This window comes from Eucyclogobius newberryi, unplaced genomic scaffold (genome assembly GCF_026437365.1).
Source record: "Eucyclogobius newberryi isolate DKJ021-1_F unplaced genomic scaffold, fEucNew1.0.hap1 SCAF_17, whole genome shotgun sequence".
Classification (NCBI taxonomy): domain Eukaryota; kingdom Metazoa; phylum Chordata; class Actinopteri; order Gobiiformes; family Gobiidae; genus Eucyclogobius; species Eucyclogobius newberryi.
Genome location: NW_027315801.1, coordinates 20,595,750 through 20,621,753, shown reverse-complemented (window position 1 = coordinate 20,621,753; position 26,004 = coordinate 20,595,750). Strand labels below are relative to the sequence as shown.

At 43.8% G+C, this 26,004-nt stretch overlaps 1 protein-coding gene and 1 long non-coding RNA gene across 2 annotated transcripts; both read right to left on the bottom strand.

Annotated features, from left to right (window-relative positions):
* Nucleotides 1-344: 344 nt before the first annotated feature.
* On the bottom strand, nt 345-10,259 carry LOC140363049 (uncharacterized). Its single transcript, XR_011927132.1, has 2 exons — nt 10,115-10,259; nt 345-471 (listed from the first exon to the last, which is right to left on the bottom strand). It is a non-coding gene; the product is annotated as an uncharacterized lncRNA (long non-coding RNA).
* Nucleotides 10,260-17,154: 6,895 nt separating this feature from the next.
* Nucleotides 17,155-23,295, bottom strand: LOC140363584 (cilia- and flagella-associated protein 46-like). The gene has a single exon (XM_072450219.1). The coding sequence runs from the start codon at nt 23,276-23,278 to the stop codon at nt 17,171-17,173; it is 6,108 nt and encodes a 2,035-aa protein (XP_072306320.1). The 5' UTR covers nt 23,279-23,295; the 3' UTR covers nt 17,155-17,170.
* Nucleotides 23,296-26,004: the final 2,709 nt, after the last annotated feature.

Here is a 26,004-nt window from a genome sequence, read left to right as displayed (position 1 = left end):
TTGGTTTTTGACAGGAATAAGATGGTATTTGAGGATCAAGTAATAATCTTAATGTTTTGTCGTTGGATGGTAAAGGTCTTTGTCTTGGTTTTGATTTTAGTTTTTTATAAACTTTAACTCCATGTTTTTGTTGTCCATGGATTCTGGGGCTTTGTGCCCGTTCCAATCCCGACCCTTGTCTTACATTTATATTGGGTTCTTTTGTTTTTCCTATTTCTTGTTTTGATTCCAGACACCGTTGCTCGACATGTTTCGGATATGTTTTTAATATTGATCCATATATTTTTGACTCAACAAGTTGTCCTGAGATTAATCTTGATTCTTTTGGAAGTCTTTCTTTTTCGGGTCCTTTTTCGTGCTGTAGCCATGGTATTGTCTCTGGGGGCAATCCTGGTCCTGGTTGTGACCTGGTCCCGGCCAACGCCATTGGAGCAGCTTTTGGCTCCTCAGCCCTCACAGCTGATCATCTTCCTGCAATGCAAACCATACATTTTAGCATACATACATATATATATACATACATATACATATATAAACATACATACACTGATCCAAAGATTGGTGGTTTGATTTCACCAGTAAATACTATTATTGTGTTAAGCGTAAGACATTTAAAATATAGTAGTAGTATTGGTGGTAGTAGTAGTACTGGAGCTCTGAATGTAAAGTTTGTAGTAGAAGACTGCTTCCCTTCTGCACAAGCTTTACCTTCAGGTTTGCCAGATGTTCAAAGAGCAACAAGAGACCAAGCCTTTGGAAAAAAGCCCAAAGCACCACAAAAATAAGATAACCGATGAAATAAGCAACAGTTAAATGTTGTGTCTCTCCCCAGAACAAGTGATAGTGTGCATTTTTTAACAGCATATTTTACATTAATAATGGCTTTAAAACATTAACAGTAATTAATATGTTGTGTTTCAGCCTTTATTTGGGTAATTATTGTGAGACAAATCGGGAAAAACAAACCTTATACAAAAAAACAACTTATTTTCCAAACCTCAGGAGCAAACACACAAAAATGCAACCTTAGTCAGTCAAAATGTGTAAGTGACTTCTATAAAAAGAAGCCTAAAGTATTTAACATGCTGTATTTCAGTCTTCATTGGTGGTCTTCGTTATTGTGAAACAGTCCAGAAAAAGCTAAAAAAATTAAATTTTATTCTAGTTCAAACCCCCCCAAAATGCAACCCTAATCTAAGTCCAAGCACCACAGCAATTTATCACTAACTTATATTTTCTTTGCCTCCATGTGTTATCTCCTTTTGCGTTTTTCCAAATTGAAGTAAAAGTAACATATTTTTTCCCTTTTACTCAGTTCTGCTGAGACCCGGTAGGCAAACCTGTCTCAAAAAAACGTAAACACAACCATCTCCTAATAATCCTAACTCCAACAACCTTAAACTGACTGTGAAAAAATATTTGGTCAAAAATAAATAATTCCTCGCAAAGCCACTGATGCGACGTGGTAGGTGTGCGGCGTAGTAAAGGCAGGAACAGCATTCGTTGTTAAAATAGAATACACCACTGCAGAAGAAAATAATAAAAAATAACATTTTGCTGAAATGAATCACTTCAATTCCTGAGAGTCCAATTTAGCGCTGACAGTGTGTGAACATCTTTACAGGCTGTTGTGAAAAATAATTGAATTTAAAAACTCCCAGAGAGATATTTCCCAGCAGATTTTGTGAACACACTGCATATTTTCAGTTTTGGTGAGTGTTTGGGTTTGGCAGGTGACAAAGGCTTTTTCTAATGGAACCAAATGGAGGCAGAGCTGCCGTTTGAGCTGTGTCAGTCGCTCAGTCACAAGTGAATCCAAGAGGTTCCTCTCACTGAATGTTTATGTCCACGCCTCCATGCAGATAATGAGAACAGGGGATGTAAATGGTGCGGGGAGAATGGCAGGTTGAAAAAGAATAACACTTTTAATGAGCAGATATGTGTCAACACTAGACCACAGAATCCGAACAGAAAGATTAATGTTTTGGGGGAAATGCCCGCTGCGTCTCGTTGTTACAAGAACAGCCTGCTACTCTGCAAAGACTTCTATTTATAGTTCGGAGTGCGCACTAGTTGAAGTTTTGTTTAACTCAGGGAAGTTCTAATAGGGTTCTCTACACCTGTTCCCTACTGACTCAGGAAAACATGCTGAACCTTGGTAGAAAAGGTTTCAAAGGTCATAAGGTCATAAGGTCATATGGATAGTGTTTTTGAGTCCTCCTCACACCTTGGTCAAAACAGAGATCGAGGCCAAGTTTCAGGGTAAAGAAACTCCCCTCGGGCAGTTCTAATCCAGCCCACCTCCATTTAAGGCAGTAAACATTTCAGCTCCTCAAAACAGCACTTCAGCAGCTTCAGATTGAAAATGCCGAAACGTGCCAATTTCAAATGTCCAGACGACCATTGAAAGCTTTTCTAGTGTGGTCACTCATGGATGACTGAGGGATTAGAGAGGGATTTCCCAAGAATTATGGTGAATCTTAGCACGGTGGTGTTAGCTTGAAAGTTGAGATAAGTCTTGGGTTAGATTCCAAGGCCATGTGAGCGTTTCATGTATCGAGTTTGCTCTGAGGAGCTCAGGGACCGGCCTCCTGCTGGTGCCAGAGTCAGGACTAAACATGGACCGGCCTCCTGCTGGTGCCAGAGTCAGGACTAAACATGGACCGGCCTCCTGCTGGTGCCAGAGTCAGGACTAAACATGGACCGGCCTCCTGCTGGTGCTAGAGTCAGGACTAAACATGGACCGGCCTCCTGCTGGTGCTAGAGTCAGGACTAAACATGGACCGGCCTCCTGCTGGTGCCAGAGTCAGGACTAAACATGGACCGGCCTCCTGCTGGTGCCAGAGTCAGGACTAAACATGGACCGGCTTCCTGCTGGTGCCAGAGTCAGGACTAAACATGGACCGGCCTCCTGCTGGTGCTAGAGTTAGGACTAAACATGGGCCGGCCTCCTGCTGGTGCCAGAGTCGGGACTAAACATGGACCGGCCTCCTGCTGGTGCCAGAGTCAGGACTAAACATGGACCGGCCTCCTGCTGGTGCTAGAGTCAGGACTAAACATGGACCGGCCTCCTGCTGGTGCTAGAGTCAGGACTAAACATGGACCGGCCTCCTGCTGGTGCCAGAGTCAGGACTAAACATGGACCGGCCTCCTGCTGGTGCCAGAGTCAGGACTAAACATGGACCGGCTTCCAGCTGGTGCCAGAGTCAGGACTAAACATGGACCGGCCTCCTGCTGGTGCTAGAGTCAGGACTAAACATGGGCCGGCCTCCTGCTGGTGCCAGAGTCAGGACTAAACATGGGCTGGCCTCCTGCTGGTGCCAGAGTCAGGACTAAACATGAACCGGCCTCCTGCTGGTGCCAGAGTCAGGACTAAGCATGGACCGGCCTCCTGCTGGTGCCAGAGTCAGGACTAAACATGGACCGGCCTCCTGCTGGTGCCAGAGTCAGGACTAAACATGGACCGGCCTCCTGCTGGTGCCAGAGTCAGGACTAAACATGGACCGGCCTCCTGCTGGTGCCAGAGTCAGGACTAAACATGGACCGGCCTCCTGCTGGTGCCAGAGTCAGGACTAAACATGGACCGGCCTCCTGCTGTTTTGAATGCATTTTTGTGGTTTTGAAAAGCACTCGCCATCTACCTTGTGCATGAATTGTGCCATACAAAAAGGTCATTGACTGATTGGCTGGTTTGGTCCAGGTTTACTCCTTGACTTGGTCCTGTTCAAGTCCTTGTTTAGTCATAGTCCAGGCCAGGGTCAATTCCAGTTTAGTTCATCTCAATTTTGGTGTGTTTTACGTGAAAGCGTTATCGCAGCTTCATGTTTAACCCGACTTTCCCCAGACACTCCTGACCACAATCCAAGCTCAGATCAGAAGGCTCAAGTCCCGCTGACCAGTTCCGTCCATGGACCAGATCTAACTCTCTTAACTTTGCTTGTAACCGAAGATAATTAGAGACAAGACAGAAAAGTTACGCAGTGCATCTTTAAGCAAGGACACAACAAGAATAATGCACTTCAATCGCCGAGCTATTGGTTCCCAAACGCCTGCTACACCACCTCTCGACAAATGTAGAGGCCCGTTTCTACCAAAATCACGCATCAGAGAGAAGTGTCTGGGGAGACGGAAGCCTGAGAATCTGACAAACTCAACACCACAACCGCACACAATAACAATACATTTGCTCTCTGCTTGTTACAATATTAGTCACATTCTCATGCAGATCCCACTCCTCCTCTGTCGCTCTGTCTGTCGTTTGTGGCACTTGTTCTTGTGATTTGTCCCTCTTTGCTTCCCGTGGCCATTTCTCCCTTCGTTAATGGCCTTGTTACAGTCAGACTTATGCCGGCGCGGTAACAAGCATCGCCGGACAGTTTGGGGCCCGTTCTGACAGGCGCGGGGAGAAGCGTGTGAGAAAATAATACATCCTGTCGGCACAAAACTCCAGCATTTAGAACAAGACAAAAACAGGCGGACGAGGCGACGTGTCAGGAGAGAACACAGCCGTAGTGGGAATAATTGGACGCTTTGCTTACTGAAAAAAAATCTCTTGAGTTTTGTGTATTTAAAGCGGCGTCAACAAACATTATGCGCAATCTTAACAAGCAAAAAGTTATGTTTTAATGAATCCGAGGAGTGAATTCAACTGAGAAGAATGTAACGCCGCCTTATTTATGTAGCCGTTTTATTTATCATCTGAACTTGGGGATATGAAACCAAGAACCAGACTGATATCGATCTGTGTAAAAATACAGAGACATCATTCTGGACTTCCCGGCAGATTGTCTAAAGGCCTCAGGTGAGAAGGTATTATTAGTAATATTTTACTTCATTGTATTGCTAACATATAATTTCATCAAATACAGTTCAGTGCATTTTTGTTTTTGGTTTGGTTTATGGTTGAATTCCATGATTTCGTAATGCGTGTAGTCGATTAACAGTGTGTGATATGAGCCAAAAACCCACATTGTGCATTGTACTTCATCCATTCTTGTTGTGTGTAGAACGAGTGCATACATGAAGCGTCTGGGGAGTGGGAAGTCATCGCATTTCTCTTTCAGAGCGTATTTGATCTGTAATTGTAATCCCGGGGTGAGAGGGTGAGGAGTATAATCTGTGTAAATCTGGTCTGTGTTTACAGTCACAGGTCTGAGCCCACCTCCAGGATCATCCGCTGACCTCGCACGGACATCACGACACGCGCCTCGCCGTTCGGGGGCGTTGTGTCTCGTTCTAACAAAGCCCCCGACCTTTCAACCTTTAGGCCTCAAACCGCGGTACAGCAAAGCGCAACATCTCGAAGCTTAGATCTATGCTATCTAAAAAGGAACTCGAGGTGATTATCCACGCTTTCGTCTCCTCGCGGCTTGATCACGGCAACGACCTCTTCACCTTCAAGAGCTACATCTGCAGAACGTCCAGGATTCCTCTGCAAGGCTCCTGACCCGTACAAACTGGAGAGCCCACATCACTACTACTCTTTAAAAAATCACTATCTCCCTGTTATGTATCGTGTGTACTTCAAAATCTTGGTGTTGACCTTTGGAGCGCTGCAGAAGCTGGAACCCGTGTGAATAACTGACCTGATCAAACTCTATTACTCGTCCAAGAGCCTCGGATCCTCTGGGCAGAATTTGCTGATGGGCCCTCGAACTTGTTTTAAAACTCGCACCCCGACTTTGGAATGAACTCTGTAAAAAGTATGTAAAGACTTTTTTAAGCAAGTATTTTAGCTTTACTGGCTCAGCTGCATCTTGTAAATAACGTTTACTTCCTGTAGTTATAATCACGTCCCTGCAAAGACACGGGATAATCACACCCTCAAAGACATCTGGAGTCCACAGCAACTGTCTTAATCTGACAGGATAACCACTCTGCCACAGTTACACAAGGAGGATATACAGTAACGCTGCCCGAAGAGATCTCCTACTGCCTGTGATTGAATCAGGAATGCGACGTTCTAGCTATTGCCTTTCTGTTGTGTTATTTTGTCCAATCAGGGTACTGTATCCTGCATATTTAGAATATTGTCACATAGATTTGCATTATTTTATAGTCTGAAAACACAACATTATGCATTTATTCATAAGAGAACCTTTACTACAAATTAGAGAAGGAAAATTTGCACACACAAGAGTAAGAGAGAAAAAGAAAACACTTTTTCTCACTAATGACTGAGAAAAAGTGAAATATAAAGCCTATTTTAAAGCCTTGATTTTATGATCAAATACCACAACGTACCACTGATTTTTCCCTTCTGAATAGCATTAAAAGAAAGTTACAGAATACAATTATCCAAAAATAGTATTCTTTTTTAAGGACTTTTTAGCCCATCGCCTTTATCAGACAGGATATAGTGTGAAATGGGGATGAGACTGTAGAAGGACATGCAGCAAATGGTCAGAGCTGGATTCTTACGATGCAGCGGTCAGGTCTGGAGAGCACGAGTGCTCTGCAAGTATTCTGAGTACATTATCTCCACAGCAACATTCAAACTGTAGAAACAACACATCTCAGTGTTATTGTCTGTGAATGAAACTAAATTAACCTTCTGTGTTTGAGTTTCACATTTGATTAAATCTTTTTATCATTTCAGCAGTTTTAGTTTGCCTTCCACAGTGTTGCATTAAACCTGATCTTTAATCTATGTCACTAGCAGTGATGTCATGTCATTATATTGGTTCTAGTGAAACAGCAGCTTTGGGCCGTGACAGCCATCTGCCTCCTACTCCGCTCCTTCTCTGCTCCTTCTCTGCTCCTTCTCTGCTCCTTCTAAAGCTCCTGCTTCTGCTCCTACTCTTTCCTGCTCCTGTTCTTTCCTGCTCCTGCTCTTGTTCTGCTCCTGCTCTGCTCCTGCTCCTGCTCCTGCTCCTGCTCCCGCTCTTCTCCTGCTCCTGCTCCTGCTCCTGCTCTGCTCCTGCTCCTGCTCCTGCTCTGCTCCTGCTCCTGCTCTGCTCCTGCTCCTGCTCCTGCTCCTGCTCTCCTGCTCCTGCTCCTGCTCTGCTCCTGCTCCTGCTCTGCTCCTGCTCCTGCTCTGCTCCTGCTCCTGCTCCTGCTCCTGCTCCTGCTCCTGCTCCTGCTCTCCTGCTCCCGCTCCTGCTCCTGCTCTCCTGCTCCTGCTCTGCTCCTGCTCCTGCTCCTGCTCTGCTCCTGCTCCTGCTCTGCTCTGCTCCTGCTCCTGCTCCCGCTCTTCTCCTGCTCCTGCTCCTGCTCTGCTCCTGCTCCTGCTCCTGCTCCTGCTCTCCTGCTCCTGCTCCTGCTCCTGCTCTCCTGCTCCTGCTCCTGCTCTGCTCCTGCTCCTGCTCTGCTCCTGCTCCTGCTCTGCTCTGCTCCTGCTCCTGCTCCCGCTCTTCTCCTGCTCCTGCTCCTGCTCCTGCTCTGCTCCTGCTCCTGCTCTGCTCCTGCTCCTGCTCTGCTCCTGCTCCTGCTCCTGCTCTCCTGCTCCTGCTCCTGCTCTGCTCCTGCTCCTGCTCTGCTCCTGCTCCTGCTCCTGCTCTCCTGCTCCTGCTCCTGCTCTGCTCCTGCTCCTGCTCTGCTCCTGCTCCTGCTCTGCTCTGCTCCTGCTCCTGCTCCCGCTCTTCTCCTGCTCCTGCTCCTGCTCCTGCTCTGCTCCTGCTCCTGCTCCTGCTCTGCTCCTGCTCCTGCTCTGCTCCTGCTCCTGCTCTCCTGCTCCTGCTCCTGCTCTGCTCCTGCTCCTGCTCTGCTCCTGCTCCTGCTCTGCTCCTGCTCCTGCTCCTGCTCCTGCTCCTGCTCCTGCTCCTGCTCCTGCTCCTGCTCCTGCTCTCCTGCTCCTGCTCCTGCTGTGTGCAGGTGACGTTGCTTTGGGCCTAATCTCTCTCTTCCTGATTAGATCCTGAAGTGTTTTCTCCTGCTTCCCTCATCCACAGATTTCACCTCTACTTTCATTTATAACATGTAATCTGCAGAGTGGTTTTACACAGGATTTAAATCACAGATAATACTCTTATTTAGGATAGCTCACCACTTTAATACTCAGTATAAAGTACCTGGTTCGCCTCTGGGACCTCTATGTGTGTAGTTTGCCTTTTAGTGAATAAATAATACTACCTTATATTTGTATTGCTCTTTACAATATTGAAAACCCTCTAAAAGATCTACGCTCAAATGTTAAGTTATATGTGCCTTACTTTACTCATTTCACTTCTGCCTAAATGTTTTGAGTTCAAGTGCTGGCTTGTATAAAATTCAAATTAAGAAATTGATTCGAATTTCTACTGTTGACCACAAACAAGCACAATTCTTGTTCAAATTCACCACATTTAACGCCTTAACAATTCTCCAAACTGGTGTGGAATACTTGTACGCTTAACTCTGAAATTAAAGCCCGTGAAAAGTCTTAAAAACCCCTGCAATGGGCACAATTAATGGAGACCTCTGGAACATACGTCTGGCCGCAGTGAAAAAGGACATAAAAAATGACACAGAATCAAAGATCAAGGATTGGACTAACATTAATATCAAGAAAAACATTCTGACTCAATTTGAAAATGAAGCATGTACAAACTTTGTACTAAATACGACACAATGTGTACCGTGATCTAATTTAATCTAAATGGATGTCTCGTGATACTTTTGCCTGTGTTCTGTTCTGTTCTGTTTTGCATATTTATTTTTAGTGTAATGTCTTTAATTGCAAAAACAAATGATATCTTCCATACAGAACTTGTTTTCTATTAGATTTATTTCACACCTCTGGTCAAAAAAGTATCTAAGTGTTCAAAGTATTTGTTTGATATCCTACATGCATTTAGTTCTTCTTTAATTTCTTTATATTTTTCTTTACATACCTTTTAACCAAACATTGCTTGTGTTGAATGTTGAATTTAATGTTAAAGTGGCAATAATGTCTTAATTTATTTTGGAAATGTATTCAATTTGACTTTAGGCTCTTTGTATATACCCTGTAAAGTACTTTTATTTAAATAGATATTTTATGTGCTACTTATTATTTTACTTGAGTCCTTGTTTCTTTGTTTTTTGCTCCCGTGGCTGTACTTTTACTTAATAAACTAAACTGCAGCACTACTTCCACTCTCAGAGAACCGCCAATCAGACACTTCCAATCACAACACAGTCCAGATCAGGACACACTGATGACAGCCGTGATTTAGGCTCTAACACCTGAGCCACGCCTTCAGTTTCTCAAATCAACCTCCGCAGACTACATCCTGCAGCACATGTCATAAATGTGTACTTTCCTTCTCCGCCTGGGCGTCTGGAGAATTGCTTCTGTTTTGATCAGACAAAAATACATTTTCCATATCTCTCTTGACGGCCTGTGGAGATTGACAGCGCTCCTCGGTCGCCTTAAGATCTGTTTTTATTTCCACTCCATGTTTTCGGTTTGTTTTCTGAGGAACGACCTGGTACTTTTTCTCACTCGCTGACAGTCTAAACGGAGACAGAGTGTGCTGTGACTGAGAGGCAAATTGTTTCGATCCAAAGAGGAGTAACACAGACATAACAATGAGCGTGACATTTCAGTCGTCACACGAACCAGATGCAAGAGTTATGGATGATTGAAAAGAAGCGTTCTTTAGAAAATGCACACGCTTTTGTCGGGTATTTTGCACAGTTACACAGAGTTCTAGTTTGGAGAATTGCTATATCACTATTAATTTGTGTACATAGTAAGCCTATTTTCATTTGTATTATTTATCTTATTACCTATCTTTATATTTATCCTAAATCAGATTTTAATTGTTTCTCTTTTTTACTTTCTATAGGTTGTTTCATCATTGTTCGTTGTTTTTATTGTGAATTCTGTTCATTGACAATGGCAATAAACCTTTTCTGATTCTGATTTGGTGACCTTAACTTCTCAACTACTTCTAACCCTAACATTACCACTATTCTACTAATACTACTACTACTGATGCTACTACATGGTGTATTTAGTTCTGCTGTTTGCAAATGTGGACCAAAATTAAAGAGACTCTAGTGTCATAAGTCTGAGCTCTAGTTTGTGAGAATAGAGGCTGCCTGGCTTACATTATGTGCTCTTTTCCACAGTTTGGTTGACGACCTCTTTGAACCGAAATCTTCGCTCCTTCCGTCGCCCGCCATGTTGGATCAAGATTCACAAACTCACCTGGGCTTCGCTCGGTCCCTCTTTTCTCAGTTTCCTCTCCAACCTGACGTTTTCCCCACCATCTTGTGTGTGAATCTTAATCCGTCCACGTCCTCTTCAAAAAACAGACTTCTAAATGAGCTCTGATGTCCAAACACGCGTTCTTCTCAAATATTTGCGAGGCGTGGGAAGGTATTACCATCAGCGTTAAAGAAGTGTCCACCACGCACACTCACATGACCAGCAGCCTCGGAGATAATCCCATAATCCTTTGCTCCTAACGCCGAACACCGCCAGACATCACACCTGTCCCTCCACCCGCTACTTCCTGTGCGCGCCCCTCTCCACTTCCTGCCCAGATTTAGTTTTGGTGCGTTTTAATCTGCTTGTAAAGTGGATTACATTTGTATATTTTGTGTGTGTTTTCAGGGGGAAAACGCTTGCCTGCTCCTCGACTCGGGGGCCAAATCCGCCTCAGTCTAATCCCTTTCTTCCACACTTGACTCTCGCTTGTTTAAAGTTGACCTCAGTTACAGCAGACGGCAGCCGACTCAAGCTGCACATCAACACTACAATGTAATAGTATTGTCTCAAAAGGAGATCAGCTCATCGCTTTTCTAACACAAGGCGCAGTGTCAATATGGTCATTTAACGGTGTAAAACGTGTGAAATATGGCAGAAAGTTAAACCCAGCAAGGAATAAAGCACGAATGGTGAGCAATTCTTGGGATCCTCAAAAATGGCAAACAGGATCTTCATGGACGAGGCCAAGCGACACTGGGATTTTGTCCTCAGTCCAAAGTTTGAGCCTCACTTTGTGCACACTGCTGGCTCGTCTCCACAGAGAAGTTAAAATCACACAGTTGAACATTCCGGGCAAAGCAACAGCTTCTTCATAGAGACGAGCAGATGGTGTGCCACGTAACAAGTCAGGTTTGCGAAAAGGAAAGCCCACCCAGTGATGCAGAGGGTATTCAAGGTATTTTTGAGCAATCATACAGTATTTAATGTACGGTTCACTTTATTAGTGTCACGTGATGGAAATGTGTTCTCTGCATTTGACCCATTCTTTAAACAAAGCCTGGCTTGGTCAGGACTTTAGCTGGAGGATTTGACATATTAAGTGTATTTTGGTAGTAAATTGATTTATTTTAGTATATTTATTTATTATCTATTTACGAAGTGGGGCTTTAAGTGTACATGTATATTATTTGTTTATTCATTAAGTTATTAAGATAAGATAATACAAAATAAGAGATAAGAGAACCTTTATTTGTCCCACAACATAGAAATTCCTGTGTTGCAATGTGAAGTTCCTGAACAGCAGGAGAATAGATGCATGCCATAAAAACAAGACAAATAACTTAAAAATACTAATCCAACACAATATGCAGCTAGATTTAAAACAACAACAACAATACGTGGTTATGTAACCGTTTAAATACTTTAAAAATAGCATATTTATGTCTTTGTTATGACACTGACTCCAGATCATAGGGTCACTGGTTCAAATCGTGTCCAAAGTACAGTTTTTTGTGTTCCTGCCTGGGAAAGAGACACACAAGGTCCACTCCTGTCACAGAAGCGGAGGGGCATCTGACGTAAAAGTGCCAAATAATCACAGAATAAGGACGGAAAATTTAAGGTCAATAGAAATAATTGTTTGACCAAATAAAAAGAAAAATCTACTAAATTGGTATTCGTAAAAATGTTTCCCTCCACATCACATCTTTCTGAAACCCTTATAGGACACATGCTTGGTATCTTCTCTAAGATGAAAACTAATCCTATTTTTCATGCTTGCATCATCCGCACCGCTCTGTTTTGTCCTGGTTTTGTTCTGTCCCTCTTAACGTCTCCATCTCTCTGAGTCAGTATTTTCATTAGAGCTGTCAGACCTCACGGTTAATAAGACATTTCACTTCCACACCTGAGCCTTCCCTTCAGCTGTAACACCATTCTACTGCAGAATGAGAACGCCAAACACACTGACAAAGGCAGTGTGGAGGGTTTTTCCTTTTAAAAAGTCCAGCCTGTCTTATTATGTCCATTTACCATATATTTCAACACACTGTCTGTTCTTCTCTATGAATAGGGAGAACTTCATATTCTTGTAACCTTTTTTATTTTGTGGCTGGACAGTGGCATGGACGAGAAGTATTTGCCCTGAATTTAAAGAGCGTGTGACAGATTATTAATGTTTGTGGAGAAAAACTTTAAAACAAAAGTAAAAATGTCATCAATTAGAGATATTTAATCAAAATTGCAATGACAATTTACACACAACTGACTGTCTACCCTGTCACGCGCCCTTAATATTAATATCTGCAACTGCTTCATATTGGCACTATTTCCTCGCTGGGTTAAACAACAGAAATCTACCTATAGATACTTATTTCATACTAGAAATGGGCCTATTGTTAAAGATATTAAAGTTCCACCGCATATCTTTTTATCCTATGTGTATTTTTTTTTGTATGTTTCACTGAAAAAATCTTACTTTCTTACTGTGAGCGGGACTCTTACTTGGCCTGGAAGAGCCTCCACATAATTGTCTTCATAGAAATGTTTTTCCTTTGGCTTTAATATCCCACAGTAAAAAAAACACCCAAAGTAAGTGGTTTAACCTTCTATGTCCATGTAATCATGCAAGTAAGGTGCCACCTCCAGAAAGCTTTAAGTTAAGTTTGCTTGATGTTGTGCAGTAAAATTATCTTGTAACTTAGTCAACTCCATTTACTCTAACTTGGATGTATGACGTGCACAACATAGATGAGACATATATTCAATTGCTTTCCCTTATTCAGTCTCAAAACCCTTCCCCCACACTTATACATCATTTTAAAGGTACAATATGTAACTTTTCTGGTGTTTGCCACCTGCTGCTTATTTATTTGCCTTAAATGTTCCACAGTATATGATAATTTCTTGGTTTGCTCATTCATTTTCTGTGCTGTTGTGTTTCGTAAACTTTCCTTGTTACGGTTCCAACGATCGACAGATAGAAAGCTACAGTAAATATCTGATCGCACGCTCTCCGTGGATGTAAAGAGTGATGAAACGTCCCCCTAATCCCACGTCCCCTCATGTGCAGTCTTCAGGTCATGTCTGGTACATGCAGACATCTTCAGATCTAAGTGGATCACAGTAAAGTGCTGGATTAGACTCAGGTCACACAGACCCCTGACCTTTGTACACTGTAACAGATTATTCACCTCTTAACCCCAGGGCAACACTACAGTAAACATCATAGAATATCAAGGATGAGAGAACTAAGAAAACACATGCACAAGAAAATGTAAAAAAGTATGCTAAGCTAAACTAATTTATTTGCGCTTCTGACAGATGTATATTGTGTCCCCATTAAAACATACCTCGATTTGTGTTTCTTTTATCAAAGCATGTAAAAATAATCATTAATTTAGTTTTCCCTTTTCAAAACCTAACCCTAACCCTTGAATGTCCTCTTAAAGGTACAATATGTAACTTTTCTGCTAATGCTGTTTCGATTGTAATGTTATTACGTTGCCTTGAATGTTCCACTGTATGACATTAAACTTATCTATCTCCATGGTGACATGCATAGGATGCCACCGAGCCAAGTTACAATTCAGATTTGTGGAGAGGCGAGCTTGATAACAGTAAGAATGCTTTTTTAAGGCATTTAATTTATCATTGAAAACACTTTAGACGTTTTAATGCCATATTGTGGAATGTTTCAGGTTTTTGTTTACTTTCAAATCACATTTATAGCACGTGACAGAATGATGTAATTTAGAAAGCTATGGTACACAACGTAGTTTTAAGAACCTTTATTAAGCAAAATATAAAAAATTCATAAGTGGCCAGTCCATGCGGTAGTAGATGCACTATGGCAAGTTGCGATACGCCCCTTGTTTAGCTTAGGTTATCATTTATTTGTCAGGGTCAATCTACAAACACGTAAATCTTATAAAAGAGAAGATGGTTTGCTCCAGATTTAGAAAACAGCTTCCCATCTGCAGTCCCTGGCAGTAGTGCACTAAAGGTAAAACATTACAAATAGTATTGAATGCTTTAAAAAGTTTTCATTGTCTCTTGTCTTGTGAAAAGAACATTAAAATCTATACAAGCGCTATACAATTCAACATGTGAGCACTTTTTTATTTTATTGTCAATTGTGTATTTTGAAAAGACAGCTTCGGAGCGTCAGGCAGCTGGTTTCACTGTTTGATGGTTATAAAGGAGAACGCTGCTTGTGCAAAGGCTGAGGTGCGAATGATCTGCTCCGAACAAAGTTGAACAAATGTGTGTACACAAAGGTGGTGCAGTCTGTTGTAATCATTTTAAACACACAAGATCGATTACAACATCGCATTTTATATTTGCTGAGGATATTACAGTGCTGAGTGTTTTCTCCGTCAAGAAACGTTAATGTCGTTGTAAACAGGTAAAACAGCGTTGTCTTAATTTACATAATAGTCGGTCTTCACAGCCATAACTGTTTTTTCTTATGGTTGATTGTGAAGTTGGATGTGCTGTTCCAAATCTCACCACCTGATGCCACCAAAACCTAGATGAACCTTTACAGCTTATGTGATTTAAACTAAATAAAGAAAAGCCAATTGCACTTGGAATGAACCCATTAGCAGATCATTTTGCTTGAACTGGTCGGTGCAGTAACCACACCCTTTATCCCATGCATAAAGATGAGATGAGTGTTATTAGGAGAGAGGCTGACGCTGCGGTTCTGAACACAAGAACTGCAGAGTGGAGCGGCTCTTTTGTCTCCTATGTGACTGTATACAACTGGAATGTGTCACTACGCAACATACGCAGGGACTGGACGCAGGGACTGAAGTGGGATTTGAACTAGGACTAGACCAGGTTCAGAGAAGTCCTACAAATGGTTGATGACAAAACTGAGACATATTCTGTATTTTCTTTTATTTCAAGCAAAATGATCTGCTAATGGGTTCATTCCAAGTGCAATTGGCTTTTCTTTATTTAGTTTAAATCACATAAGCTTAATTGAATAAACACTTTATAACAACTTCACTTTTAATAGCCTTAATAAAGCAAGAACAAAGTTTAGTAACTTCTTAACTAAAGGAGTAATAGAGGATAGATTTTTGGCGAGCAATCTGAGTCTCATTTCCTCGTGGCTTGCTACTGCACACCTGCGGCCTTGCTCTCAGCATAGCAGCACGTTTCCCTGGCTGTACATGCATGGTTGATATGCCGGTGTGTTTAGTGAGTTCCTTCAGTGTACAGTACAAAAATGACGACAGAGAAAGACTGTGTTCGAGCTGCTCAGAAGAGACGGAAATCTGCGGGACGAGAGATTCGTCCCGTCGTGCTAATAAACAAACGCATGTGTAGCAACGGAGCTGTTGCGTGCTTCCCCACGAGGTTTGATGGTGGGCATCCTCTTGGAAAGAAGAGGAGGGTGGGGGGTGAGTGTGCGCATTTTTAAAAAAAGGGACAAACAGTTACTTGAGTTCTCAAATCGGCGAAAAATCCTCTATTATTCCTTTAAGTATCTAAACCAGACTTGGAGAGACTTATCCATGCATTTGTCTCCAGTAGATTAGACTACTGTAACGGCCTGCAAACAAGCTGTAAAACAGCTGCAGTACATCCAGAACACTGCTGCTCGGGTCCTGACTAGAACCAGGAAGTACCATCACATTAGTCCTGTTCTCAGGTCTCTGCACTGGCTCCTGTGGCTCAGAGAAGAGACTTTAAAGAAGCTTTGCTTGTCTCTCCATAGCCTAGCACCAAAGTACATCTCGCACTCTGAGAATTTCAGGACCGGCCTCCTGCTGGTGCCCATAGTCAGGAATAAACATGGACCGGCATTTTGAAGCTTAACAAACACATCACAACTGTCCCTATTGTCCCCTCTGTCCTTGATTATGCTGAGTGAGCTGATTTACCTGTGTCTTCAAATCTGATTCATCTGGTTTATCTGCTCCTGAGCTCGAACAATCACAATCGAGTGAGTATGACTGCAGACCCGTATATCACGTGTGCGTGCTCCCAGTGTCTTTGTATTCGGCTGCGTCTAGTTTCACTTCCTCATTAAACTAATTTCGCCCGTGAATATGAGTCTGATTGTAATAAAACACACAGCGTTTTGAAACTTAAACTATAGAAAACATGATGTATCCATTTGACAGTTTGTCAAACGCTTGCGCTTCCTGCTAAATTGCCCCCTGGCGGCCGTTTCCCAGCAAAAATCTATAAGTTAGAAGCACCGTCATAATGGCCACCGGGTTCAAAGCGTGGAAAAAAGTAGCAGTTAGTGGAAGTTACTCATTCTTAATAAACTATTGGTTCATTATGATTTAAGTCTTTGGTGTAGTTATTAGAAAGTGGTACGAGTAAATAAATAAATAAATACAAAACATGTTGACAATAAATTCATGTTTTATGGCCTTTGTTTTTCTGTCTGATCCAAAGCAATTTTTGGGGGATTTCAAATGGAACTACTTAATAAAAGAAAATGAGATGGTAAAAGATGACATGCATTTTTTCTATAGCGCATTTCTTTGACACTAGAAAACATTACAAATTATGGTAACTAAGCATATTTTGAATTTGAGGTAAATTCCACACAGACACTTTTATTTTCCAGTTCTCTCATCAACACTTTATCAGCATACAAACTTAGCCTTATAGCCTTCTTCTAAACAATAACATGACATACATAAAACTTTGAGCTTGGTTACGGATTATGGAGTTTATTCTTTCGCCACTGCTCAACTTGACCAGCTGAGGTCTACAGTACTTCAAACTAAATATTAGTAATAAAACCAATTAAATATGTATTTTTGAAATAATATCCAATCAGAGCGTAAGTAAGTTAGATACTTCATTTATTTTGCTGTACCGCAACATCGTGATGAAAAGTCTAACAGTATATTCTAACCTCATATACACATTAAACAGCAGCTGTTTAAAGTTCACCATAGAATTGTAAACTATTGAAACTCTAGGCATTGTAGAATATTGTGTCACTGTGACGACCAGATTCAATGATTTCTTTTTCAAATGTGTTTTATTTTTTCAAATGACAATCCCTTGAAATTAACCTCACTCCACAATTAGGTTTGGGAGTCCGTAGAGAACACAGGTGTAATCGGCAGGTGTCAGGTTATGGTTGAGATCATTTGATGTAATTGTCTTTTCTTTGGGCGATTGTGGGCTGTGGTTTGATTTTTTTGTCAGCGAGTGGATGACTTGTCCTGAGGTCTGCTTATTCTTCAGAAGGCCGTCTAGAACAGCAGCCATGTTTTTGGTATTGTGTTGAAAGCTGCTGTGCCACTGGTTGAGGGCGATGCAGCCGACTCCTACCACACTGAGCAGCAGAGCTGTGTAAAGAGGCGTCTCTAGAGCGGAGTGTCCGGGACTCTTGTCCTTGTCGAGGTCTGATTGGCGTGCAATACTTTTTTGGTTCTGAATCAGGTCAAAAAGAAGAGCCATGTTGCATTCTGACAGATTGAGAGCTGCTATTGTGGTTGGAGTTACGTTCCCCATGAATCGCTCCATCCCCAGGAAAATGAAGGCACTGCATCTAGATAGCAGCTGCTCTATTTCAGCCATGCTGGGCCTGTGTGTGCTGCCCATGAAGCCCTCCCACAGATGGGCTGAGAGCTGGCTGTGTGTCTCTAAAATCTCCCTCATCCTCCTGGATAAACTGGTGCCTTCAAAGGCACCCTCATTGTAAGGATCCACCACATATTTGATGGTGTTGGAGTCGACCAGAATGGTGTTTGAGGACAGGATGAATGACTTTGCTTTGATGGCCTGGCTTTGATCTTCCTTGGTTTTGGCTCCTTTGGTCTTCTTCTTTTTGTTCTTTTTGCTGTTGTCAACTTTTGGACAACTTTTTGACTCTTGCAGGCGCCTATGGAGGAGCTGGAGAGAGAAGTCCCGGGACACAGATGTCAGGCCTTCCTCCTGGAGCACAGAAAGAGCCTCCAGAGGTAAGAGCAGCAGCATCTGATCGGCCAGCAGCACCAAAGACTCGCCTGACTCAGCTGGGAACATGGCTGAGCTGGTCTTCTTCGTTTTATCTGCCACAGGCCTGAAGGTGGAGAAGTCGAACTGTGAGAGAAGTGGATTCAGATAGGCTTCCATTTGTTGTAGCAGCTCCCTGAAGAGAGGCGCCAATGCTTGTTCTGCTGCCGAGCTCTCCTGTGAAGAGCCTTCAGCTGACCGATGGTGGGTCTCCTTCAGTCGGACTTGTCTGGCCTCTTGTCCCACTCTCTGAACATGATCCAGCAGAGTCAGTAAAGTCTTGGGGCAGACAGGAACTTTGGCAACCTTTGTACAAGTCAGGCCTTTAGTTTGAGTTGTCTTCCCTTTTTGATTTTCTTGAGGTTTCGCTTCATAAAAAGCCCCATAAAGTTCTGTCCTGTCCTCGGAGTGCTGTAGCAAGAGCAGCTTCATGTTCGGAGGGAGCTCTGACAGGAAGGTCAGGTGACTGGGGTTTATGGACAAATGGGTGAAGGCCTTGGAGCTGGAGCAGACAGTGGTCTGAGCTGCCTGCAGGAGGCTGCTGGAGCCCTTGTTGCAGGACAGGAATGGGTTTGTGTGTTGTTGGGGCAGAGAGGAGAGAGAGGAGTCCCATGAATCACTACAAGCAGCAGTCAGGACTTTGGACATGAGGCTGATGGACTGGCAACTCTGCAGCAGAGCTAGGTACTGCCCCGTGACGCTCGGGTCAGACAGGCCATGAGTCTCCACCATATTCAAGCAGACTTTAGACAGGAGCGCCGGGGACAGCTGATTCTGCAGACACAAACTCGAGGCTTCTGTCAGGGACTTACTGGCTTCGGCCAAAATATCCTGAGTTCTCTGCTTATTTAACTGCTTGTGTGGGTCCCAGAGGGCAGACGCATGAATGGGGTCTTCCATTGTAGCCTGAACCCTCAGATTATTTCCCATTAGACAGAAGCTGCATGCTCTGGTCTCGGCACTGTTCAGGTAGTGAGCATTAACTTCAGCCAGCTGGCCCAGTACCACCTGCCCGAGGGTCGTGCCCACATTCAGCCAGGCCTCTTGGACGGTGTGAGGTTCAGGTGTGCTGCGGATGAAGTCCTCAAGAATAATCTCAGCTGCGGATTTGTTGTGTTGGACCAAAGCATGACAGCTCTGCTCAGTGCAGTGCTCCTCCAACATGAGCAGACAAAGCTCAGACAGTGCAAGCCTGAGCCACAGCAACCGCCTCAGCACGGCCAGAGAAACAACAAGGCTCTCCTCCTGTGCAGGGAGCAGACTCTCAACATTCAGGGCAACATGTGCAAGCTCACTGACAGCTGCTTGCATCTGTGATAGGGAATCCAGAAGGAGGCGCTGTTTCTCCTCTCTGTCTGCTGCATGCTGGGCTAGAAACCTGAGTCCATGAGAGCAGTGTGCAAGGGCCTCTGCTGCCTGATCTCCGTGCTGGAGCAGAGTGAAGTCTTGTGCACACTCCTTCAGTTTATCACAGTCACTTTTGAGCTTCAGAGCAACCTCAGGAAAAAGTGTTCGACCAGGTTCAACTTCACCCACCAAACCTATGCACTCAACAGCTCCTGTCATCTTGAGCGATGTGATCAAGAATTCCACCTCTTTGCTTCTGTGAACCTGCTTCTCCTTTATGTTCTTGAGTGCTTCACAACCTTGTTTCACAGTGTCATTGATCTTGGCATGTGCATGCTCGTCTCTGTGCATCACTGTAGCCAGTACTCTGGTCTGGGTCAACTGGTACCAGTGATACTGGTCTCCTCCAGAGGCTTGGGCTTCATCCAACAGGATCAAAGCCTGGGCGTAGCTCTTCTGCTCACACGCCAGAGAAGCCAAACGGACCAGACTACGCCCTACATTTAAGTGGTCTGCAAACTCTGTTGCCACTGAATGTGTTTCCTCCAGGAAGAGTTTGGCCTGTGGGTGCAGCCCCATGCTGAGGCAGGCGTCTGCTTTGCCTAGCCAAATACTCTGAGCACAAATGTCCTTCCAGTGTGCATCTGGCTCACCCAGGAGGGCTTTCTGTTTGCAAGTGTGAGCAAGGCTCTTTCTCTCCTGATAAATGAGTACATCTCTCTTGCTCCTAATAAGTTCTTGCTCATTTATTCTCACAAGACTGTGGAGCTTCTCATGATAGGGTGAATGTGTCTCTACTCTCAGCTCAGAACAGGTCTTCACAATTTTGAGTCTATAAAGTTCAGACAGGGCTTTCCAGTCCAACAGGTCATGAGCGATCGCCTCAGCCAAGTGTAACACAGGCAGCGTCAGGTGAGCGAGAGACAATGACTGAAGCTGTTGTTCAAGCAAGTCCAGATAAAACAGGCTTTGAGATTGTTTGGAAATGGAGTGTTCGTTTAGACAGCTGAGGCTGCTGTTGTTTCTGAAGACTTCCCTGGCTTGATCAGGACAATGGAAACACACCCAGTCCCTCAGGCTCAGAGGAAGGCTCAAATCTGAGACCATGGACTTTAGTTTGTCTTCATCAGAGGAGATCTCTTTTGATTTCTTGACTTTTCCCTTGTCTCTGTCTTTCCCTGAAACCTGAGACTTATCAGGGGAGCTCTCTTTTGGTTTCTTGACTTTCCCCTTGTCTTTCTCTTTGCCTGTCTCGGTTCCCGCTGAGGCCGGAAACTTTGCCATCATACTGGAAATGTGACCAGCTTCTGTAATAGAAACATTCCACATCTGAATGACACAATTGTAGGCTTGGAGCAGGTTTGAATGATGATCTGGAGAGGTTCTTCCAGCCATCATAGCAAGGAGAGTGTGCGCTCGAATTAAAGCATCAAGGCTCTTTACTTCTTTTATAGCCGGCACAGTTTGAACCAACAGTTGTGTATTCTCAGTGGGAGGCAGCATGAGTAAGTCTATGGAACACTGGATCATCTGAAGTGCATCAGTTTTTGGAAAGTTGTTGAAGAACATCCACTCGGAGAGCTCCAGGAGAAGACTGACCTTTTGCCACTGAGACTCTGCTCTAGTGAGTGTGTCGATGGCTCTCCTGTAGTAGGTCAATTTTTTGGTTAAGTCCACAGAGTACAGCGCCACCCGATGCCACATAATGGAACAACACTGCTCTCCTTCTCCATTCAATTTCCGCATCTCCGTCACCACGCTGTCTCCAAGTCGGGCTTTTACACAAATTAAAGATTTCAGCAAAGATAGCTTGTGTTTACAACGTGGCATGTCAATCTGAGCCTTTTCCAGGAGCTGTTTAGCACTTTTCCAGTCTGATTTGTCATTGTGGATCTGAAGAAGCAAATGGTAAATGGCAGCCATCAAAGAAACGCCATCATCAAATGTTTCTGATTTGCCTGTTGAAGATGCCGATGTATTTTTATTCTTTTTCGTGTGTTGGCTGTGTGTGCGCAGAAGAGCTTTCTGGATGATCTCCAGGGGGTCCCGGAGCCATGCTCTCTCCCCAGGGGTCCCAGCCAAAGGGGTACAAGTGTTGCAGTAATGTCTGGCAGCAGCAGTGCACAGATTCCAGCTCCCAGCCTGATCTGCATATTTGACACTGGACAGGAGCAGATCTAGGGCCTCTCTGTATTTGCTGAGATCACTGTAAGATTCATGTGCCAGACTCAGACCTCTCAAACAGGCTGCTTTGCTCAGCATCTCATTCACTGCGCAATCACTGTAAAAAGCATAGGGTGCACTGCTGAGGCTCTTAGCTGCAGTTTTCTTCAGACTGAGGGCTCTCTGTGAGCAGCTCAGGACCAGGCTGTGGTCATCAGCACTGTGGCAGAAGATGGACAGCTGGCACCACACATGCAGCTCTACCACAGCATCGGTCCAGCTGCATTCAGAGGCCAGACTCACCAATGTGGAGAGAACAGGGAGAGTGAAGTCCATCTGTCCAGGGCTCTTATTGCACTGAAACATCTCCAGTCCCACCAGAACACGCGTCATGTCCAACACCTCTGCTTTTGAACTCTCATCTCCCAGCTCCAGGGCAGGACCAATTTGCTGTTGCAACTGTCTCTTGGTCTGGACCCATGTGGACACTACAAGGCTCCTCACTGCGATTGGCACACCCTCAGAGACACTGCTGCTGGACAACTTTAAGGCAAAGTCACACAGCTCCAGAGACTTGCGGGCATCCTGCAGTGCAGGGTCGATTGCAGGCCCACTCACACTGGCAGCCCTTCCTCTGCCTCTGCCTTTCTCAATTGGAACAGGCGTCTCTACCGCTACAGCAGCAGACTGGAGGAGGCCGCGAGCAACCGCATTACACAACAACGCAAACAGAGCAGGATCCTCAGTGTACTGTATCTTCTGCATAAGTTCCAACACAGGCCTGAAAGTGGGCATGAGGAGCTGGTAGCGCCTCTGTGAGAGTGAGTGCTTATTGTAATTCCACAGGTAAATGGCAGCGTTTGCAACAATCCACAACTCTGAGATCTCTGCTCCGAGCTCGGCGGCACGCAAGAAACTCAAGGAGGCATAGGCAGACAGAGAAATAATCCAATCTCTGTAAACAATCCAATCGGTATCATCCTCAGACACATGTGGCTCCTTTACAGGGTAGCCATTGAGCTTTAGTCCTTCTGTGTGGAGTTTCTGAACAACAGCCTCAGCATTGATGAAATGGATTTCAGCTAAAATGCGGAGCAATTCTCTGTTGCATTCTTCAGTATTTTCAACTAAACTTGTTCTTTTCGAAGTACAATCCTCTGCCTCAGGATCATTCATCTTCTCACCGTTTTCCTTCGACAGCTTCCATCTTCCGTCATCATAAAGCAGGCAGAACCGGCACGCCGCTCGGCACACATCCCACTCTTCCAGTTTCCTCGAAGTCTTCACTAGAGCTGTCCAAAGCCTCAACCTTTCTGTGGGGTCAGAGTCCTCTAGGCGATCCAGGTGTTTGTTGATTATTTCAACAGAAGTGGAGTGATGCTGAGCCTTCGCACAGAGCTCTGCCACCGGTTCAGAACCAACAATCTCAAAGGTAGCTTTGGATAGGTCATCTGCGTCCAAAACCACTTCAAAATCATCAGGAGCCAAAAGAAGACCCACAGCAATCAGCACAGGACGACTGTCTGTGTAGTCCACTGGCATGTTCTGAACCTGCTGCATAAGCGTGACAGCTTTATCCTCGGGCCGGTGGTGAGAGTGGTGCTGGGCTCGGAGCTGGAGGAAGCGAGAGGCGGCTGACAATACTCCTCTGTTCATCCTGTTTCGATCCATTAGCGGAGCTTTGTGGAAGTGAGTCAGTGTTGTTGTGTTACTTTTAATGGCGACTAGCAGCCAACTGCAAAGGTGCGTTTACCGCCATCTGCTTTCTTCTTCTTCTTCTTCTTCTTCTTCTTCTTTGGTGTTTTATGGCGGTTGGCATCCAAGTTGTCGTTGTTGTTGTTGTTGTTGTTGTTGTTGTTGTTTTATGCCGGTTGGCTTGGCATCCAAGTGTTACATTATCGCCGCCTACTGTATTTGTACATCTTAGACTTTATTCTTTAGACTCCTTTGGTGTTTTATCTTCTTCTTCTAGATTTCATTCTTCAGACTTCATTCTTTAGACTTCATTCTTTAGACTTTACTTTAGACTTCACTCTTTAGACTTCATTCTTTAGACTTTGAGGCCCGACGCCCAAGTATGGTGGCCATCCATAGTGTTGTTGTACGTCTTCTATTGTTTTTGTTGTTGTTACTTTTAACGGCAGTTGACAGCCAACTGAAAAGGTGCATTCACCGCCACCTACTGTAGTTGTACGTCTTCAAAGTGGGTTTTACGCTATACCATAAAAAAGAAAAGAAAGAAATCAAGGAGAGAGAGAAAGACAGAGAAAGATAGAAAGATTGTTGTTGTTGTTGTTGTTGTTGTTTTATGGCATTTGGTATTCATTTGTTACATTACCGCCAGACTTTAGTCCTTAGACTTTATTCCAGCTCGCAGTTGTAGAGTCCAAGAGAGAAAGAAAGAGACAGAGAAAGAGACAGAGAAGAGTTGTACGTCAAAGTATCGTGGCTATATGACATAATCATTAGAATAATGATGTCATATAGCCTGAGCAACGGGCAGGAATCTGCGGGACTGCAGCTACAGAAGAAGAATAAAGTCTGAAGTCCAGACAGGAGTTGGACGCCTGTACATTTGAAGGCAGACGCGTCGGACAAAAAATAACTCACCAGCAGATTCGGGTCCGAGGCGTCCAGCGCACATGGGCAGTGGAGGGGTTGTTTTGTTTCCCTGTGTAGCTGAGCGATGGCAGAACAGGTGGAGAAAGTGGCTTTGGTGTATTAACTTTACAAAGTCCAAAAACTGAAGCGATCGGCTCCGGGGCTTGTCTGGGACCCGCAGATACTTCCAAGGTGAGTTTAGTCAATATCATTATTTGCTCCAAGCCGCGTCTTGAGGATTTTTTGTTTGTTTTGGGTCTTCTTCCGGGTAGTGCGTAGCACGTCACTGGAGCGTAATCTCTGATTGGTTGCTGTGCCGCGTCTGCCGCAAAAAAGTTGAGCTTTGTTCAAAAAACAACAAAAACAAACAACAAAAGTATTACTTTTTATTGTTTAAAAAAATTCTCATCAAAACAATGTCAATGTCACCTGTGATATTTGCTGTCCATGTCCAACCAAGAAGAAACATTATACACGTCTTATTTATTTATTTGGTTGGGACAGTGTTTTTTAATGGACATACATGCAATTCATGCTGTAAACACGCTACATTGTAGCCATTGTTCCTATGTTTGTGAATTCTGTTAATTAACAATGGCAATAAACCGTTTCTGATTCTGATTTCCATATGTCGACCCATATTCACAAAATACTCGACATACACCAGCATACTATTGTACATGTTTTTAGTGGTAGGGGAAACTGGAGTCACCAAAATTGTCAAACCGGGGAAAAATAGGCATCATGTTTATTAAAATCAGGAATCATATTCCATTCAAATTACCCAAAAAGTGTATTTTTATGTCCATTGTTTGCAACTCTGCACTCGCCACATCAATCCACCTCAAGTGAACAAGAACTTATGAACAAAATGTCCACAGTGTGCACTTCCTCCTCTTTGTAAACCTGCTTCACTAACAGAGCGGACAGTGGGCTGAAAAACCTGAACCTTTTGTTCAGTTTGAAGCGCAGAAAGTTCATACTATACGCCCCATCTTTGAAGTGGTCCGTGCGTGCTCAGTGGAGTGGTCTGCGTGTCCAACCCACAGAGGAGCAGAAGAAACGACAGCAAAACGGAGGAATTTACAAATGAAAAGAGCAGCTTTTCCTCCTAATGCGATTAAATTTTTCCATCTCACTGCTTCCCCGGCAGAGCTGAAGGAAGCAAGGAGGCAAAACCAGGACTGTACAGAGGAGACATGGGGGGTAAAGAGGGGAGAGAGAGAGAAAGAGGGAGGCAGAGAGAGAGAGAGAGAGAAAGAGGGAGCGAGAGAGAGAGAGAGAGAGAGAGAGAAAGAAGGGGGGAGGGTGGAGAAGGGAACAAAAGATACTTTGACAATAAACTTGCATTGAGCGCTTAAACTTGAGTCAATGTCATGCCACCTGTTTGATTGTAAAAATGATCTAAACCATGCTTGAGTATTTAAACAGTAACTATTTATGGAAGGGTTTTGCAATTAGAAGATAGAAGCCTGACCACGCTAGCGCAAAGACACCATGATGAGTCAGTTTATTAAATTGGCTATGTTTGATTTTTCCTCTCTAAGCCATCATCTATGTGAATGAGGTTTAAGACCACAGATATTGTTTCTGTTTTATTTGCTGGATATACCCGGTCTTGTTTATTGCGATAGCAGGGAATCACAGCTTTTTGACATTATCATAGCAGTAACAAGGTCTTACTTATATTGCAGTAACAAACATTTATTTTATTTTATTTATTTTTTTATTTTATTTTTATTTATTTTATTTATTTTGCCCCGTATACTTTATTGGACCGGACAGTGCACGAAATG

Coding starts and splice junctions, on each gene's coding strand:
- LOC140363584 (XM_072450219.1), bottom strand. CDS start 23,278: ATGGATCGAAACAGGATGAACAGAGGAGTATTGTCAGCCGCCTCTCGC.